This window comes from Sceloporus occidentalis, unplaced genomic scaffold (assembly GCF_023333645.1).
Source record: "Sceloporus occidentalis isolate IW3139 unplaced genomic scaffold, rSceOcc1.0.p SCAF_35, whole genome shotgun sequence".
Classification (NCBI taxonomy): Eukaryota; Metazoa; Chordata; class Lepidosauria; order Squamata; family Phrynosomatidae; genus Sceloporus; species Sceloporus occidentalis.
Genome location: NW_028317015.1, coordinates 1846625 through 1868109, shown reverse-complemented (window position 1 = coordinate 1868109; position 21485 = coordinate 1846625). Strand labels below are relative to the sequence as shown.

Sequence of the window (21485 nt, the reverse complement as noted above, 5' to 3'; positions counted from 1 at the left end):
AGATAAAGAGTGAATCCACATATTGTCCAAACAAGTATGTAAAAGATGTCATGGTAGTCCATGAATAGGGCATCCCACAAAATTGCTTTTATCTTTGATTTCTTTAAGAGTCTTTAAGTTGCCAATCTCTTTATCTTTAAGCTTAGAACCACGATTAGCCATAACATTAATTCATTATCCAACATTATGAATCTGTCTATAAAAAAGCCAACATAGTCAGGGCCAGAATTGAAATGAAAACCAGCCCAAAAAATAATTGAACACCAGCCCCAAATGTCATAGTGCCGCTATTGTGTGACACATACTTGTGGGGCCTCACAAATGCTTTTATGTTCAGCACTCATACTACATACCCCACTACTATACTTCCTCACCAGTGACACACACCCAAACACACTGACCATTCTCAGCCACACTCGCACACACTCAAACACACTGACCACACTCTGATGCACACTGATTGCCGCGAGCCACACTGTTGGACTCACACTGACCATTCCCAGCCATGTTAATGCAAACAGTTACTTTCTGTAAAAAAATGCACTACAGCGCTAAAAAGGTTAAATCACATACACATGGATTTTTTTCACTGCAGCACTGACAAGGTTAATAAAAATCACCCCCACCGCAGACAACTATGAGCCTCTGAGGCTACCTATATGGAAGTGGTATCCCAGTAGGCCAGATCAACCCTGAACAGAACCTTCACCAACTGTATATATGGCTCTATGGATGCTATACATTAATTCATGCGTTATTTCTCCTGACAATGGTTGCCCAGGTATCCAAATTGGCACCACTTACTCGTAATTGTCACACTGTCCTGGGCTTGTTGGGACAGTAAGATCTGAAGCCACTGTACCTCCTACACCGCGTATCTACGGCTTTTTATTGTTTTTCATTCTCCAAACTCATACTATCTCATTTACGGTTTAGAATCCCTCGGCAGCATCTTCCAGATTCATTTATTTGTAGAACAAGGGTGCTATGCATTTTATTGAATCTTCTTCGTGCATGAAATCAATCCATAGCCATGGTTCGTATTACAGAGATGGCACGAGGGACACATTCTGTGAAAAGATTATATATATTTAACCTGCAGAACAACATTATGGTGCATAGTATGCGATAGATCATGAATATTGACAAATTATATGCCTTAAACACTGAGTTAATTTTAGATTTGACCTAAAAGGATGATGTAGCATATATTGGTCAGCAGGTTTCAGAAATTTTAATTACACCTGTACAAAAATACCTTCTATGGCATCAACGCATCATACTAGAGCCATGTCATCTTGTTTGTCTGTTTGTTCCTAGACCACCAAGCTCTGATTGGAGAAGATCTTCTTGTTTTAGATTATGATCTTTCAACCAATTATTTACTCTCCAACCTTCTCATACTTTGTTTAACTCTTTCATCCATTTAAATGTTTCTATTAGTTTCTGTGCATCTAACAGAACATGCACTATAACTTTTGGAATGTCCTCTGGATTTTCTAGCTTTGCAAACCATTGAACAAAGTGCAAATGGTGATCAATAAACTATAACGTTCAAAACATGGACTCCTGTTTGTGGATTGCTAGTTACACATTGGTCAACTGCTTTAGTTTCTTCACTTTGTTGACATGTATGGTGATTTAAATTATCTTTTTTGTTATTGATTCCTTTTAGCTCCTTGTCAAAGGTTATTAGCTGGCAGTGTTCAAAGTTGAGAGAGATAGATGAATCTGCGTGGTAAAAAAATTGAGTTGTCAGTCATGTTAACATATTAAAAAGTGTCTTACTTTTTACAAGATAACCATTCTCCTGCTTTCCCAGGACACCGCTGCCCTACTTTTGCAGGTAGAGGGGGTCAGTTGGAGAAATTCTGTAATCTCCTCTGACTGCCTCATTGAGGTGTGGCATTGATCAATGTATCTGCAATGCAACTTACTATGACATCATACCCCAGCATACTGCTTCACTGGATTGCAAAGTAGGTAGATTCCCTTGCCCTGCCTTCCCAACTTTGGAAATGCCCCAAAACTAAGGTGTCGTACTTTGGACACCAGGAATGTTGGAGAGAAATGTATTAAGGGTTAATGTGACTGGTGTGGCTCAACTTAAGTCACAAGCACTCACAAAACTGAATTGTTATTTATGGACAGGTAGAGCAAGACTAGAAGAACACAGGTTAGGTTTGTCAAAAACCAAGACCAAGCTGAGATTGACTAAATAATGGAGCCTTAGTATGTCCTTCTGAGATCAAAGAGTTGCGATTTCTTTGAAAACTAGAGAGGCAGATCCTTCTGTGTCCTACAAGCATTTCATACTTCTGCGGGAAGAAATGTAGATCTGGGTGAAACTGTCTCCCATATTTAGAACATGGAGGAAAGTAGAAACATGTGCTCCATGACAGTTACACCCAGTGAAATTCCCAAAAATTACATTTCAGTAAGTAGGATGTAGCAATTCCCACATGTTTTGTTTCTTTGGTGGTTACCGCTGAAGGAGGCTAATTATTTCATGCCAATGGGCATCCTGCTGTCTGCTTTACCATCTAATTAACCAATCAGTTTCTTAGAAGCATAAGTTGGACCAGCCCATGTGTGTAGCTGGTGTAAGGGACAGGACATGTATCCCGGTTGCCTGAATAATGGTCTGCAGGTGGTACAAAATAGGCAAACTAGAGTAGTCTGACCTATGCCTGTACTACCTAGCAGTTGTCTATATTATGGCTACAGTAGCTTATTCTATATTATTTTAGAGCATATCTGTTATTAAATTTGTGTACCATTTTATTTGAACCTATGATTTATGCAAAATCTTGTGTACTTAAAATCTAGATTTTATGAGCATTCACCAAAGCGGCTGATTATTGTGTGTCTTCTTAAACGTTTGAAGTTTATTCTTTGATATACAAGTCAGAAAAAACATAGTGGTGTGTTATTTGCCAATTTCATGCCTTTTTATATTGACAGGTCAAGATCGCTTGGAAGGTTTCATGGCCACCTCTGGTGTAAAGTTACGACAGCTTTTCTATACCAGAAATCCTCAGAAAGGAAGACAAATGTTACTCAATAGATTGTGTCCAGTTTAAGAGTCTGCAAGGTATTTCTTATTCTTCTTATTTTTACAGTTGGAATGAAATTACAAACACTAAATGTATGAAATGATTTTACCTTCTTTGGCTTGGGTACAGACAATATGATATTTAATACAATTTCATGATCCCTTTGGACAAAAAAGTATTTATGTTTGTTTGGTGTCCTAAAGCAACAAGGCAGATCGAAACTAAATTTGGTGATAATTAGAAGAACTTGTCATTGGCTATTTTGTAAGTTCTATTTATCCTGAAATGACTTTTAAAATCTTCATGTTGGATCCCAGGGTTTGGCCTGACATTTACTGTGAAATATTTAGCATAATATTTTCAGTGTTCACAAAAAAACAAAACTGACATTTGTTGAAGGTGGAATATGGTTTGTTCTAACGTGAAGCCCCACATACCTTGGACTGAAAAGTCCCTCTGCAGGTTTTTTGTGAAAACAATACTTTCACTTTCTAATGAAAACAAGTGCGATTTGGTTGATCTCTTTAACGTATAAAACTCTCAATTCATGTACTGAATTTAGAATGCTTTAGAAATGCATTCGACCGCTACTTTAAATGTAATGTAAAATGTAACATACAATATTGTTATATATTTTGTATTGCTTTTAGGCTTTTTTATCATTGGCCTCAAGGACTATGATCTAGAAGTAGTGCTCTTTTCACTTTGGGAATCAGCATTCCGGTGTACCCAGGCACAGGGGTAAAAACTATTATTATTAAATGTTCTTTGTAGAGCACCAACAGATTTTGTACACAGAGAACTGAAGGCACCGACAGTTATTACGTATAGAGGGTTAAAAGGCATTTCTGGAGGCAGAGTGGCATTAAGGGGATTAAAAGGCATATCATAGAGCACTCTGCCTACAGAAATGCCTTATGCCCCCCATTTCACACACCCCCCAAAAAAAACACAAAAAAAACCTGTCAGAGAGAATTCCCAAGTGAGGGGAACTCTGATCTCTGACAGCCGGGAAGGTCTGCGCGATGGACGCAGACAACCCCCGCTTCTAACCGCAGATTTGAGGTCTGATTATAAGACGACCCCGATTATAAGACTAGGGGTATTTTTCAGAGCATTTGCTCTGAAAAAAGCCTCCTCTTATAATCGAGCAAATACGGTAGTAGAGCTGCTCTCACAAATAAAGCAATGTATAAAGGTATGGCTCTGGTCACTATCCATATGCACCATCCATTCCCTTCACCTTATCTTTTCAAAGTACTCTTTCTTCTAAGGGAGTGAGCATTTAGGGACCGCTTCTAGAAGTTTTACCTGTGGACTTTCTGTATATAGCATAATACAAGTTTTACACTTCAAGGTGACAAATGATTACCAAAAATAGACTAAACGCAAGGCTAAATTATAAACCGGTCTAACTACTGGGTTTTGTAATATGTGAATTGCCAGAAATATTTGTTGTTGTGATTTGCAGATCACATGAACCGTATGGACAAGATGTGTATCAATTAGCTGCCATTATGTCAATCAATAGGGCAAAATACCAAGCCTGCATAGCAGTGAAGGACAGATGCGATTGCCCTAGCAGGCATTCATCCGCACTGACATATAAATAGCACCATCCCCCTAGTGGCATAACTACAGGGGTTGGAGCTGTCGCTACTGCCACAGTGTCCGTCTCTCTAGGGGCCCTGGAGGCCACTCCTGCAACCGCTTGTTCCTGTCTGCTTCAAAATTGTTCAAAAAGGGCCCTACCGACATGGACTGCAGTGGTCCAGGTCAGAAAGGTCCTTTCTAAACAACTTGAACTAGCACAGCGAGAGATAGGCACACAGTGGGGTTATGTCACATGACCCTGCAGTAAAACTGAGGCTGCTCTGCAGGAGAGGTAATGAGGTATGGGCGGGAAGGAGGGGGTATATATGTTTGTATGCATGTGAGCACGCAAGTGTATGTGATCATGCATGTCTATGTATATCAGTGTGTGAGCATGAATGTCTATGTATAAGTGTATGTAATGATGCATGTCTATATATAAGTGTGTCTGACCATAAATGTGCATGTATAAGTGTATGTGACCATGGGTGTAGATGTAAAGGTGTGTGTGAGCATTTATGTGTAAGTGGTGTGAGAGGGAGTTTGTGTTAACATGAGTGGTGGTGTACATGTGTGTTAGTGAGTGAGTGAGTGAGTGAGTAAGTGTGTGTGTTAGCATGTGCAAATTTGTTTAAGTGTGTTTGCATATATGTGCCATAGTGTATGTGGGAGGGGGGAGAGCAAGGGGTATTGACAGCACAGAAAAACCGTTTGGGAGCAAATCAACTTGGTACCACTGGTCTCCTCGCTCCAAGAGTTAAAGGTCCATACGAACGACTGATAGAGTCGCTTGTACGGACCTTTAACTCTTGGAACGGGGAAATCATGCTCCCCCCAGGCCAAGTTCCGCCGTCAGGAGTTAAAGGGCCGTGCAAGTGAGTCTATTGGTTGCCTGCAGGAGCCTCCTCTGGCACACCTGGGCAAAAGGCCTGGTGGGCCGCAGAATGATGGAGCTCTATACTTACCCGTTTGACAGCCGATGTCCTTAAAGTGCCAGGTGCCCTGGATCGAGGTGGTCATGCATACCCACCTTATGTAAAATATATATATATATACACTAAAAAAAGAGTCTGTATAGTAAAAGATACTGTAGCTTCCAAATGTATTTCAAGCACAGCAAAGCTGGACAAGGATTATACAAGTTTACAGGTTTTATAAAAAAAAAACAAAAAAATTTTGCTTTAATTTACAGTGAGGAGACATCCAAGCAATTATGTTACAGCCTTCAAAGGCCGCCCAAAGGAAAAAATAAAATGTTCCCTACGTAATTACAACCGGGACTGTGTTCAACTTTACTGCACTGTGGCTCAATCATCCTTACCAGCAGGACAGAACCGGTACGTTATCTGCAGAGTACGTAGTGTGGCCAAAGGTGGCCAGGACAGTGATGTCAGAAGCTTGATAAACTAGCCAACAAAACAACTGAGAAAGTAACAATAAAAACATAATGTCAACATATTGGGCGCTAAACACAGCAAGACAAAAGAAAAGGTTGCCATCACAATTTATGTTACACAAATAAATAAACTAAGCTCTGCTTGCGGCTCTGAGGAACGACTGGTTTAAGTGACGCTTTAACAATCATTCTTTGTATATGTGTTTAAGCCAAGACAATATATATTACCCCCTAACTCTGATATTCACCATCGGGCCCATTGGTTTAATAAATTCTATTCCTATACAGCAATTATGTTAGCGCTGACATTCACGAAAAAAATGTACGCCTCATATGAAGCCTTCTAACCTTTTAACAGATGAATGTGCCTCGTCTTTCTATGATATTTTAATATAATGCCAAAGACTACAAAGGATCTTTTGCCAGAGGAATAATAAGCAGGGAAGCGATCTTAATCATTCACTCGCTTTATGTAAGAACAATGATGAACTACAGAATTCTGCCAGACAGGCCAGTTTTTCGGAGAGGATGGTAGCTGCCAATCAAGACAGATGACAGACGCCTTCAATCAACAGCGAGCCACGAGTACGCAGACTGATGAGACGTGTGTGTCTTGTGCAGATAATAGAAATTACATGGGCTGGGTGGGTATTTGTGCGCCTGGGAAATTCAAACTACTGCAATCGTACTGAGCGGTGTAACTGAGATAAGCGTGGTGTGTGCAGCTGCTCCAGGCTCTGCTGGGGAATTTTAAATGCTTTTGCATTTGACCCTATCCGGTCTAAGTGTGTATATAAAAAAATGTATAATATCGCAGGACACAAATCAATATCCGGTATATACAAAAAAAATATGCGCCCCAGTCTGGGGGTAGATAAGTGGAAAAGCCTCCCAGCAGATGTTGTAGAGGGATTTAAACACGCATGGGATACGCATTTGTCTATCCTGAATCCAAGACGACACCAACACAGATTAAGGTTTGATTCTTCAGATGGGGAAAATAGGAAGCCTAAATGGGCCAAATGGTTATTTTCTGCCATCAAAGTCTATGTTTCAAAGTCCCACTTTTGCAGTTTGGGTGATGCTCTGACCCAGTCGTCTAACCACCACAATTTGGCCCTCCTCAAAGTCCCTCAGATCCTTCTGCTTGCCCATTTTTCCTGCCTCTAGCACATCAACATTGAGGACGAAATGATCGCTTGCTGCCTAATATATCCGCCCCCCCACACACTGACAGGTGCCGTAATAACAAGATTATCAGTGTTATTCATTTCACCTGTCAGTGGTAATAATGTTACGGAAACAGATCTAAAGTGGTGACAACCCCTGGGCCGGGGGGAGGATTGTCCTTTTAGGAAAACAATATCTGATACCTCGAAAGTTTTGTTTGTACTAAAGTTCAAAAAGTTCTAAAGCTGAAAATGTGCTTATAATTGAAACGGCAAAAACACACAATAGTTAAGTAAAACCATAATGCTATGTATAACTGGGGAGGGACTGGGTCAGGTACTCTTTCCTGAGGTGCCATTTGGTCTCCGACCAGTCCTGTAAGAATTCTGCTTCTAAACGTTGCTTGACTTCTTTGCAGAATGAAAGCCTTTGAGATTGTGCCTACGCTGTATCTTCTTTCGCTTTTCACATACATACAGAATGTGAGCAGGGTCCTACAATTTTGTTCTCATCGCTCTCTGTCCTGTCCCTCTGGCCTATCCTGACCCTAAACGTCCATGATCTCGCCCTTTCTGACTCATTCTGAAACCTCCAATTCCTCAATAGTCACACCTGGGGTAGTAAAAAAAAAAAAAACACTCCACTCCAATGTGTCAATACGCCTCCGTATTTTGAGTTCAACCTATGACAACATATCTACACGTACAACAGTCTAGATTCATTATTGCTTATGAATCATTCCGGGGAACTAGCCTCAAAGGAGTGAAGGAAAATATCGAGTGTTTAATGACTCATAACACTTGTCTTTAGTCATACTGTCTTAAAATAAATTATTAATTGGTAATCAAGTATCCCTCAGACTTTACACTAGCCACTCATGCTTGTCGAGACATATAACCCAGTGAAGGGTCATATTAACGTTACAAACAATGATATTTTAGGCAATTAAGTGCTTCCATCTTTTTGGCACCGGTTTGGGGAAGACCCTTTCCTTGCCCCCAGAGATCTGAGCTGCCCATACATAATGGGTTATTAGCCCTGCCACCTTCATCGCTGGTGCAGGAGACACTTCCCTCATCTTAATGATTACTGGTTTATTGAGTCGAAATGTTTTATCTTGCTGCAGGTCACCAAAAACTCACAACTTATTGAATAAACTCAAATAGCCAATTTGGGCAGGGCTGTAATAGAAGTTAATAATTTAAATAAAAGCAACTGTTAATTGTGATATTATTTATACTGTATGTTATCTACTCTAAAAATAATGAGTAATATACCAGTTGGCGGTATAGTTTGTTTTATTGATTTGTACCAGTAATAAATTTTTTTGTATATCTTGATAGTATGCCAGTGGATAAGAGCAGTTAATTATTAGCAGAATAACAGGTAATATAGTTTATATAGCATTTCAGCCAATGTGTTCGGCATCAGAAATGTCCCAAGATGTAAGTGTTATAAAATTGCCCCATCGTTGTTTGTTAACAGGTTTGAATGGCTGGAAATTGTCACTGTACCTTTAACTGTAGGGACTCTGTCCAGAAACGTGGGTTGAATATGCAGTCGTATCTTTGATTCAGGTTTATGTAAAGTAACAAAATCCAACAGACGAGCTCAACCATCAAAAACCCAAAAGCCTTCTTCCTAATCCCTCAAAAATGTATCTCTCGGGTACTCTCTTTCTTGTATCTGCCATCCTCTCAGTAAAGTAAAACTTCCTTTCGTTACATCTTCTCTTTCCAACTGGAGATGCTTGAGATGCTGTAGAGCAGTGTCCTTAATCCATGTTTCCATTAGCTGAGAGAAAGCGACTCAGTATGTCTCTGAACCTGGACACCGCACAAGGAGAATAATTACCCAGGAGCGGGTGTCAGCGGCGGAAATAGTGAGCAAGATAGCTTGTAGCTCCCTCAAAAATGTTTGCAATAAAAACGGTTATCAATAAATTAGATTAAATAACAAATAAGAATATTTTGAAATTTAAAAAAAACTAAATATTTTTTTAAAAATGTTTACAGTCATAAACCTGAAATCATAAAACATTCTCGGATCTATTCACTATGCAAAGAATTTGTGAACATTTTTAAAGACAAGGAAGAGAATCGCAAAACTGAGGCTGAAATAGCCAAGCTGGAATAACCATACAGCTTTACTGGAGATTTTCCCAACTCAGTCACCTTGGCCTTAGCTCTGAAATTCTAAAACATCTCATCCTTGCCCCTGTTATATACCTCTCAGATCCCATACCCCCTGTCATATGCTTTCCCTCAGGCCCGTATCATAACCCCTGTATTGTAATCCGTTTTCTTTTACCCTTGGTTACATTGTTGTATACACTAATATATACATGCACATCCATTGAAATATACACAGACACAAATTCACATTTACATGCACACATTTATCCATACGTATACAAAACATCTTTAATTTTTTTTTACACTTGCTTATCCTATTTTTCACACTAGCATAACAGGCTAACATACTTTCACACACATTAACATACTTGAACACCCACTGGCATACTTCCACACACGCTAACATACTTTCACACTCACACACTAATATACTTATACAAACCTATCTTTCAGGAGGGGGACTGCACCAGTCACCTAGCAGTATGCCCGCAATACAGGGGTCTCCATTACACAAGTGGTGCAAGTGAGAGGCAATCCTTTGATGCCTTGAACCGACTGTACTCCATATTCTTCCTCCCTGGCACCCAGCCCACCAAAAAATCATTATTTAAATGTCTCTATTTCATTCATTTAAAGATGTGGAGGTGTACCAATTTTTGTTTGGATTTTATTATCACTAAGAAATACTAAACATCAAATAAATAGAGCGATACAATAATATATACAACACCTTTATCCCTTAATATCATGTTTCATCTGATACAGAGTTTAGATTCCAAAGCCATGTGGTTATGTGATTATTATTTCTTTGTATAAAAACGGATGCGCTGTCTAGATCAGGACCATTGCGGGTTAGCCTCCATTATAATACATCACATTATGTTATTTATTTTGCTAAATTTCATGAAATCAGATTAAGAAGAGATCAGTAACATATAATTGCACATTATCTCATGGTATTAGCAAATATGAAAGTAACATTTCTCCTAATACTTTAGAAGATTATTTTAATGACCCACTACATGGGTTTTATGGATTACAGAAGATTTTTTTAATCCTCTTCATTGTTATTAATAGTGGTTTTTTTTAAAGATTTGCATTGTTGGACACAGTGGGCTTAGGCTGTATATATGCAAACACAATGCATGCAGATTGTATACTTTTTGACAAACTGCCATTACTTATGTTTTTCCCCAAAAATAGTTTATTTTTATTTTTAAATAAATATAATAAAGAATGTATAATACGCTACCATCAGCATTTGCAAGGAGGCTAAACTCCCAAAAACAAAAAAGTTATTATATTAGCAGGGACGTTATATCTATAAACAAGTATTTTGTTCTCCAAGTCTTGATCACCGTGCTTGTAGAATGCCACTTTTTTCATCCCAGTGGGTGTCGTGGACAAGACCAGGCATTAGATGGTTGAAGAGTGATTTGATATGAGGACATCACCGGGTGATGTGAGTGGAACGTGACATGATATCACTATAACTTCTGCTAAGAAATGTGGAGGACGTTCAAACTTTCTTCTAACCTGAGTGGACTGAGAGGACTTGACACCAACTTTACCAAAGGAGATTTGATCACCTTATGTTACTGGTACCGCTTTGGCAACTGCTTGTGCGGTTTGTACAATAATTACATTTTCCACCTAACAGTTCATTGTTTTCTGGGCTCTGCTATCGCTAGTCACTGGGCCATTCAGTAGGCCCGGCCATATGTACTAACATCTGATCTCAAAAAAACAAAAAGATGATATATGCTATATTGTTTTTTTGTTTTTTTGAGATCGGTTGATATAAGCGCCTCTAGACGGAAGTCCTTTTCCAAATCGGTATTTCAACACTTCGTGGTGAGTGTTTTATAGGGTTGCAGCTGTACACTCGGTCGGAAAAAGGAGAGTATATATTCCTTTTATATTTTATTTCACTATTCCTTTATCCACTTTCACTGTGAATACTGGTGTACATTTTGCTTTTATTCTGTATGTACTAACATGTTGCCCTCACTCAGTATATTGCCCTCTGGTGGCTGGGTATATCATAGAACCAAAAGGGTGTCCAAGCATGAATGCCTACAGTACATGCTGGTCCACCAGTATCTACAAAGGGAATGGGAAAATCCTGCTAGCATGGAGTTTCTCACAAAATCACATTGGCATAGGGAACATATGTTCAATCATTTTGTATTTTGCAAAACATTATGACCAACACAAAGATGCCTGGCTGACCCTGTCCAAAAAGCACATGCGATATTATCACATCTAGAAATGGTGCAATCGTTGCCACCAATTTCACTATTCTCATTACACAAACGGCCTATGGTTCTTAAAGGCAATCAAGAAGAGAATAGGTTTTTTGTTATGTTTATTTGTATGGCTAATAATTGCAACACAATAATGGTCACAAGTTTTACGAAGAAAGAGATTAGATAATGTCTGTCTAATTACCCCAATACATTCATTAACTATGGCAGAGCCTGGCAGCCTTTATAGCATACAATTTATATTCTCTTCCTGTAGACCCATGGCCATCTAGTTTTTCCTTCAAGGGAAACCACCACCAAGCTATTTTATGGCTACTATTAGAAATACATTTACAAAATATTGTGAGAGGCCTTCTGACTTATGAAAGTTTATGAAGGAAAGGACTTCATTAGATAAACAGGACTTCATTATCATTGCCATAAAGAATCAGCTAATGTGGTAATTGAGCAGAGAAAGTTGTCTATGATATCACATGAGTGACCCGATGACAGCCTCCAGGTCTGCAAATAAATGAAGTTCCAGGAGCACCTAATCACCCCTGTGCATCCCTGGTTAGACCAATCACATCTAAGCATTTCCCAAAATTAATTTTGAACTGAAGGTTTTGTGACAGCACCTAGACTTAATTCAGTTACCCATTTATACATCCCCCATTGTGTAAGACACCAACATTACTTGTGCTGTTTAGCAAAATGCGAAACATGTGTTGGCCTCAGAAGAATGGCAACTCTACTTGTCACTGGCCTTCATATTCTTTGTTAGTGCAATATTACTGTTGGCATTATATTCCAGGTTCATGGAGACCTACAGATACCCTCTGCTCATAGGTGTGGAATAGGTGTATAATGTTTGCACCTGGTATAGGAAGCGGACAGGGCTTGACCAAATGGGTTGAGGAATAAACAGGGCGGGTAGGGCTTCCACAAAGCCATTCCTTTTTTGTCCTCTGTTGGTACACATTTAAAAGAACTGAAGGGTAACTACAAGATAATTACAAGGTAACAGACACTCAACTTATAAGGAGTCGGACAGCTCTAAACCCCTCTTTCCTATATTCCAGGCTGTTGTATATGTATATCACTTCCAAGTGCGTCAAGGAGGTCTCAGCCAATGAGGAGAGACTACCGTTCAAAAACCTCTCCTGATAGGGTGAATCCCTGTGACTGTGTGTGTATGGGACTACGTTTGCCTCTTTGTGTGTAATGTCTGATAATAGAGGGGTTCATTCTCTGAATCTGCTCATGTCTGCTAGTTGAGGGTTAATTCTCTGAATCTGCTTACGTCTGGTAATGATTGTATATATATTATAATATGAATATATTAAATATCAAATTAACACGGTTCCTAAAGCTTCCTAATAATTGATATAAAATGCATTTTATGTGTATGTGATATATATATATTTATATATATATATATATATATATATATATATATGATACCCCTGTGTGTGCAATCTCATTCTCTTCATAGTGTGTGCCTGAATGGCAGAAATAAAATGTGGTTACCCTACTCCCAAGAAGTGGTGCAGCGCAAAATTAACACTAAACTCACCTACAGTTCACCTATTAGCAACCCCACTACTATTTTTTTTCCTACACATGCCATACGTTTACTATCTTCTGTCTGGTCTGAATATGTTGTTCAATGAATGATGATGAATTTCACTATTTTGGATCAAAGCGCATCATTAGACCTATTCCTAGTACAGTTGAATACCCAAGTCCTTCCTAGAAATAATACTTTCATCTTGCCAAATGTTGTCAACGTGACACAAGAGCTGTGGTTGATGTCATAGAAACTGAAAAGCCTTCGTAAAAGTTTCTGCATGTTTGTATGTTGTTTTCAAAGGAAAATATTTAATTGCTAATGTTCATTTGCGTAACGTAATAGAAAGTGCAATTAATCTTTTAAAGCACCTTTAAAGGAATAACATTAACCTGTAAAGGTTAGAATTATACATTAATATAAATTAATATCATATTTTAATATAAATATAATTATATTATAATTATATATACTATTACTGCATTCCAATCACTGCTAAGGTATTCTCCGTTTCAAGTATCCAGGTCTTAATGCTCGGTATGAATAAGGTAAGGAACTACCTGGAATGAGAAAGGAGTAACTTTACTTTACAAGTTCAAAACCCATCCCCTTTGAAAGAAAGAAAGGGACTGGCCTTCGTGACTCACCTGTGACAATGAAGCTATATAAGGATCTGACTGAGAAGGAACAAGCACTTTGCATGCGGTGTGACCTGCAAGGTGTGTAGAGGACATCTGTAATGAATGACAGCGTGCATGCGCAAGTGAGTGGCAAGAAGCAGCATCTGCATTAATACTGGTGACAATAAAAACATACCAGCTCCGAAACCCTGAAATTCATATAATTCAAAACCTCTGGAAAACCACTGGTAAGTTTAGGCAATCGCAACGCTTTGCAAATATTTTAATGTTTTAATCTTTACTGAACAGAAGCTGGCAGTCATAGCGTTAACAAAACTGTTAAGTTTACCCTATATGAAATAAGCTTCAGTTTGGCAATAAAATGCAGTCTATGATGAATCGGTTACATGTAATACATAGAGTTATGTTCCCCATAGAATATTCTCTGCGAGTATAGTAACTTATTTAACTTATTTAACTTTTAGCAGTAGTTTACACAGCTTAAAATAAATAAAATGATAAAGTTTCATTTATATATTTCTGCCATTAATCTGTATGGGGAATAAGTATATATGAGTCACAGATCGCACAGATGTTAATCCAACTTGTATTGGAAAGAGGACTTTAATTTAGGAGGGTAATTAATAATTTTCTACTGTTTTGTATCCATGAGTTCATTTAGAATGTTTTGTTCTTTTTTTATATACTTGCTGTACTGAATGTTGTTGCTAAACGCTGATATTCTTCGGGCTTGTGGGTTTCTTTGTTGCAATCTCTCAGTTACCGGATGAGTGCCTTCATATCGGTTCGGTTACCTTAATTCCAGGGTGTGTTTCCCTTTTGTTTTAAGTGGTACCCAATGAATTTGTGGATGGGACGGAAACATCACAAGCTTAGTGTAATACCCTGTGTAAAGAGATGTAACCCTCAATCTACCCCAATCAATGGGTTAATCACACTGACACACATAGCGCTTTGGGCATGTAGATGGGCACACACCTATTCGACCGCATGTGTTCAGGGGAGTCTTAGAATCTGTTGGGGTATTTGAGGACTATAATAATAAAACTTGTTCTAAATGAGACTTGTTTTCCCGGTACTAGTTTTAAAAGTGGTGTATAGAGACGCACCATTGGCTATTCAAAAGTTGACACTTATGATGTTGCATGAGATTGGTAAATATATAGAATAAGTTTATAAAATGCATACATTTACCAAAGTATTTGAGTCCTACAGACTGCAGGAGAGAATTTGTGAACTAATATCCTGCAGGGTTCATAGAGGTATCACATTAAACGGCTGATACAACACACACAGGGACAGGGCTGGTCATGAAGACCCTGCTCTCCATCCCGATTCCCATCCCCGAGATCTCCCGCCATATTGTGCAGAACGTGATGCTGGTGATCAAATACTGTCTGATCATCGCCAGATGTCTACAGATGTTCTACGTTTATTGTTGCATTGTTGTGGGTTTGTTGGGCCAGATATACAGTATATGCGGTCATTTCTAGTCAAGTTTTGTTTGAGAATGTTCTATGATCGCACATGGTATTTCTAGTTTCCCCGGGACGCTCGTCAGTCTCATTGTTGTACAGATGGCACGCTGTGCACTTTTAGCAGGGGAGTGGTTGTAAGATCTGCACAGAAAATAGTAACACTAAGCACCTGCGTGCCTGAGAACTGGAACAAAGCTATTGCACTCGGCCGGCCCTTGTTCTACATGGATGGCTGACGAGTGGTTAAGTGAACCAAAACTAGTGGAACCGTACTAAATATTCATTGATTATTCGTACTTACAGCTCGTACAATAGGATCTACCCTACTCTTTTACACGCTAGAGGTGAACTAGGTTTCTGCTTGAGATGCCATTGAAAAACAACTATATATATTGAAGAAAGCAGGAGCATCCATGGGACTTTTAAAAAAGTAATTCTTTTATTCCAGAGATGTCAAATGTCGACGTTTCGGTCTCTGATGAGGAGCCTTCCTCAAGACAATAAGGCTTATTTTGTCTTGAAACGTCAACATTTGGCATTCTTAATCATAGAAATGAAATAATTACTTTTATAAAAATGTTCTTTCTTTGTTGAATATACTTGGTCATATTTGCTGAGGAGATTGAGCGTGCCACTCACTAAATTCACTTCTGAATTGTGTTGCCTCTATATTTATATTTATTTATTTATATATGTATTTATTTATATATTTATCTTTTTTTATATATATATATATATATATATATATTTGTGTGTGCATTAATTTTGTCTTGTTATACATCTTTTTAAGAAGGAAGTTATTCCCGTATGGGAGAACAAGTGCACAACCTTCTTTTGCTGAAACAGTTAACACAAAATGTTCTTCCAAAATGCAAATACAGGATGCCTCCATTGAGCACATTCTATTTATGAAGAATTAGGTTTTAATAAATATCCTGCCTTTTAGTGCCAGAGGAATTAGCAACGCTTTGCTGGGACTATTTCCTAAACCTATTAGTGTGTCTGTCCACCCAGTAACATCATCATCCGGCGTGTCCACCTGAAGCTTGTGTGGTTAGGATAATGGCTGTGAGGTGGGTCAGTGGCCTCAAAGTCTCTGAATGGCTAATTATTAATGCCGGCTACAACTGTGTCCCAGCTTAACAAAATGACTCTAAAACACACAAAAAACCTTCTCGTATACCGTGTTAGATAAAAACACAACCAGTTCTCGACAGGATAACTGGAAATTTTATGGTTTGCTACAAATGGGGAAGAATTTCGAGATTTAGAGATTCAATTACTATAAGATACATCAGCTTTAATAGCAACGAGGCTAATCTCTGCCAGTGTCCTGTTATCTTATTTATGTGATATATATTACATATTACATGTCCTTTACATATTACAGATTTCAAGTTTTGTTTGGCATCGCTTCCCCCATAACTGGTCTGAAGAGCTTATAGTCTATTTCGGGCAAACTAATATACACCGCTTCTGCTTTTTGTGAATGAACATTCTATAGCCAGGTAGACTAAAGCCCCTATTCCGGGGTAGAAATTGTCTTTTGATCAGTTTCTTGACTTAATTTATGGATTACGGCCAACAAGTAGTTCCTCTTTTTTATACTAAGATCAGAAAAACGATGTGGTGGTTTTAAGCACCTTCACAATTATTAACGTTGCAAAATTATGGCAGAATCATCCCAGATATGTGGAATTAAATTTAGCCATTTATTTTACCTGTGTAAAAAAGTGGAACTCCAGTTTTAAACAAGAACACCTTTTGTATCATCATGTCTGTCAGATAGGGAAAAACACAAGCCTCTCAGCAGAGTATAAGGTCAGCGTCTAGGGCTGTAAACATTGGCCTTTCTGCTCTGTCTGATAAAGCTTCGCTGAGAGGATTTAACAATAAAATAGAATCAGAAGAGCAGGGATGACGGATATGCATTGAGCTAAATAAAATATACCAGGTTAAAGGGGCACTCCTGTATCCGAGGCAGGATCCTCAACAAAGAATATATATTAAAGTACTTTGTGAGTACTTTAACATGCATTCATTAAACCTGCAAAAGAACGGGTATTTTACCTTTAGGAGAAGCTGCAGCTCCAGAGCTGCAGTGCAATGCCTCCTCTTTAGTCTGACTTTTCAAGTCAATGGTAGTGCGCTTAGGGATCTTATTAGAGCCCCTCCTGGAAGCCTTTCCAAGTTATCGCTGGAGCCGACTGGTGGGCTGTATCACGTGGCGTAACATGCGCCGTACAGGTGAACACCACGAAAACGTAAAGGGGCCACTCAGCACTTATATGCATTAAAGGGCATACGATAGATGTTGTGTTCCTTACATTTAGAACAACAAGATGACAAATCATTGAAACCCACACTCAAAAGATTATATTAAGGAGTAGTAAGTAATGATACAATAATAAAATCATTTCAACAAGCAACGCATGCAACCCATCACATGAAATGTTTTCCAATTATTATTTTAAATGCTTCCAATCTTTCGGGATCTTGCGTTACGACATTCTTTGGCAGTCGTCTAGCTCAGTGTACCAGGAAACCCGAAACTGGAACATTTTTTTTTTAATATGGAGATAAATGCTTTACTAAGGACCGTGCCTTGTGGTCTTTTAATGATGCAAATCCAAGGCAGACTTTTATCGTCTCAGCGGTAGAGAAATGATTCTGGTACATATTCAAATGGTAAGCGCTAGAAATATTCAAATCGGGAACCTGTTCTCACAACCATCTACTCATATCGCTCTCCTATGTCTTCTTTATATGTTTTCTTCCCTATCGGCTTGGCAAGGGTAGTGCAGAAAGGAACAGCCACACTCCTTCTGTGGACTGGGGTGCAACCAGTGGATACACTAGTAGTCTCTAACCTCGAGTGCAGGGTGTATTCCAATGAGCCCTTGATCATACCATACCATGGTTTATTACACATCTATAACCTTTTTTTTATTTTTACATACATTCCCTGTAAGTGCTGGACACGTGTTCGCTCATGTCCCGTGTGTACTATAGCCTCATGCGTGTTAAGGAGCACATGCACATCTCTTAACAGTCACAGGGAAAGGTAATTCCTCCGACTCCAGGCTGTTGCCATAAGTTGACCCTGCAGAAATCAACACTCGATCCATCTTATGGTTCCAATTCTTTTTGTAAAATATCTGAAAGAGGAAAAAAATTATACAATAAACCATGAACATGTGAAGGGTAATATAAATATATAAATTAATGCCATTAATAATTATAATGTGCAGATGCATCTCCAGTGTTTTTTAACGGTAATAATGGGTTTATTCACGTAAGAAAGAGAATACAGGAGAGTTGTGCTTACATTATACAGGGCCAGCTAAGTTCTTCCAGGAGCAGAAGCTCATCAGGGTTAGACCTTCATGATGTATAGTTGGCATCACATCTCTCCTGCCAGCTCTTCCTTTAGTAAATAAGTCCCACGGTTGTGTTCAGAGCTGACGTAACATGATTTTAATGTGTTGGCCGTTGGCCACAGAACAGGGTTACTGCTGCCTCTTAGTGGCTGTAGCTCAGCCTTGTCGGGTCGGTTGTCAGTGTCTGCAGTTGGGTTCAGGGAAGGTGTATGATCTCTCTTTTATCACATTAAGCAGAACAAGGAAATAGCCTTTGGGGAAAATACCAGGCGAGCAATGCTGTTATTAGGAATCATGACAGTGCAATCTGTGTGTGGGTGTGTAACGATGACATCATACAACAGACCTTCCAAAAATCCACAGGCGGAAGTCCCCTTACTTATGGCTCATATAAGTGCTGTCACCTAAAGGACAGTTTAAATGTGACTTTTATGTTGACATCCAGCATTCATATGTGCTACAGGGGAAGAGGTCTAATTACATTTTTAAAAAAAAACAGGTAAGATCAAGGGAACAGCTGGATTTATAAGGTTACAGGCGATTCTGCAAACGATGACATACGGTTTACTTATCATATGGTTTTAGGCAACGTATCCACATGGAGGCATTAATGGGGGCGACCAGATTGTTGCATGGGTATAAAGCAAGAGAAAGACAAAAAAGAACATTTGAACCATAACAGCATTATATGTCTGTTGCGGATGCTAACATCATATACCTCTTTGTTAAATTGTTCTGGGTCATTGGCAGATTCTGGACAATGTTTCAACGCTATTTATGTTATCTAAATCATGTATTTTTTCTACATTATTTCCTGTTTTTCTCCCCATTATGGATGCTGCCTCCCCTGGTTACAGGTCTTTGATTAATGTATTAAAGTGCTGTCATTCTACACTACTGTAGCTGTGGCCGCCTAGTGGTCTGATGATGTAACTACAGAGGGGAACTTTCTGTAAATTTGGGTGACTGTTGAACAAATTTGTATTGACCATATTCTCTTCCTATTACAGCTGTTACTATGGATGCACCCACAGAAATCTGGCATACACAGGTAGAACTAGAAGAAGATGCAGATTCCACACTGGAATGTTCCATCTGCTTCACCAGATATGACAACATTTTCAAAACCCCAAAGGTCTTACAGTGTTCACACACGTTCTGCTTGGAGTGTGTGGCAAGACTGGTGGCTGCCCTCCCACCCGAAAGCCAAACAGACAAAGTCTTATGCCCTTTTTGCCGTCAACCCACCCCGATACCACAGGAGGGGGCCCCAGCTCTGCAAACCAGCCAAGAACTTTTAGCCAACCTACCAGCCCACCTACAACATGAAGAGGCTGTTTGGATTGAAGGCAACAAACTCTGTTACAAACATCACCCAGACTCAAACTCAGACTCCAGCCAGAGTGACTTGTGCATCTGTGTGGACATTGGGTTGAGCAAAAAGGATACTCCTTCGGTGGAGAGGCGGCAGACGGGACTGAGGGGCTTTTGCTGTGGGTGCAGCGATTGGAAGAGACTTCTCCTCATTGTCTTCATGATAATAGTTTTGTTTTGCATCCTCCTTTGGCCAGTTCAATGTATCCTTAAGACGGGGAATCTAAGATGTAACAATGACTTTGTGCCCAATAAGCAACCTAGTCCTACATTCCCTGTGACCAATGGAAAATAAACATACGACCAAAATGTCATAAGGACAAAGCTAATCGCTCAAAGATCGACCGATAACACTGGTGACATTCTAAGCAATATGGAGTATTAAGGCCACCCAAATCGCAGCCAAGGTGGCACAGGTTGGCCTACCAGTATTTAACGTGGATCTGAGAATGGTCTGCTTGTTGCCTTATGTTCCACGAACAATGATTCTGTGAAAGCATTTATACAATGTCTTAAAGGCATGGGAAGGTGAAGTGTTCACCAAAAGCACGGCCTTAAAAAACATACTCATATGCTTGGTGGGGCATGTGGGAAGCCTAGTCTGTCCCAGTCTGATATAAGCAGGGTGCCTGTTACAGTATATGTTGCTGCTACCACCGAATCTACATCCCATTGTATATCGGAGGAACTTACATGAAGCAAACAGGTTGGGTTTTCCACGACTTTGTCTTAAGCATGAGCAGAGCATCACTTAATAATAAAATGGTCTTCACGTGTGGCTGCTGTGCTTCATATGGTTAATAAGGCTGTTTGTAAAGATAGATTATTGAAAGGTACGCCATTGTGATTGCTTTTTTCCTTTGTCTTGGGTCTTATTATCTAAGCTCGTTAAGAAAGGGAATTTAAATATTGTCTGACTACGCTGCTAACCACTGTTACTTGCACAAGTGATACATTGTGTATGAGCCGACAACCCAACGTACCGGTAAAAGCAGAAGTAAAGCCATAGTTTTACAAGAATGAATATTTTCCCTGTTTGCGTCGCTTTAAGAAAAGTGGGATATTCTTACAAGATGGACGGTTCAGCTACTCGTAATTTGTCATGGCACGGCCTGATAAAAATTTATCATGGAGAATCTCTAATTTTATATGCGTTTTAAACATCTGTATCCGCTGTGGTTACGTATCAAAGTGTTTAACAATGTCTTAAATATGTAGCATATGGCATCAGCTGTTCTGATATGGTATCAGTGTCTGACAGATGCAAGTCTATGCAAAATTAGCAATTGCAGAATAACAAGAGTTTAAATATAATGAGACAAAAATCTTATAACTTTAGAATCTGGTTACACTTTGATTGATTTACAGACACTGTGATGGCATGGTGATATTAGGTAATATTAGTCATTGAAACACCACCTTTCTGCTACCGGTGACGAGTAGCTG

At 39.1% G+C, this 21485-nt stretch overlaps 1 protein-coding gene across 1 annotated transcript in view; it reads left to right on the top strand.

Annotated features, from left to right (window-relative positions):
• LOC149297959 (RING finger protein 223-like) overlaps positions 1 to 20334 on the top strand; it is a 41705-nt gene extending 21371 nt beyond the window's left edge. The window contains exon 4 of the mRNA XM_089487832.1: positions 19676 to 20334. Within this exon, the coding sequence (XP_089343958.1) occupies positions 19676 to 20334 (659 nt within the window). The remainder of the gene's footprint in view (positions 1 to 19675) is intronic.
• The last annotated feature ends 1151 nt before the right edge of the window (positions 20335 to 21485 follow it).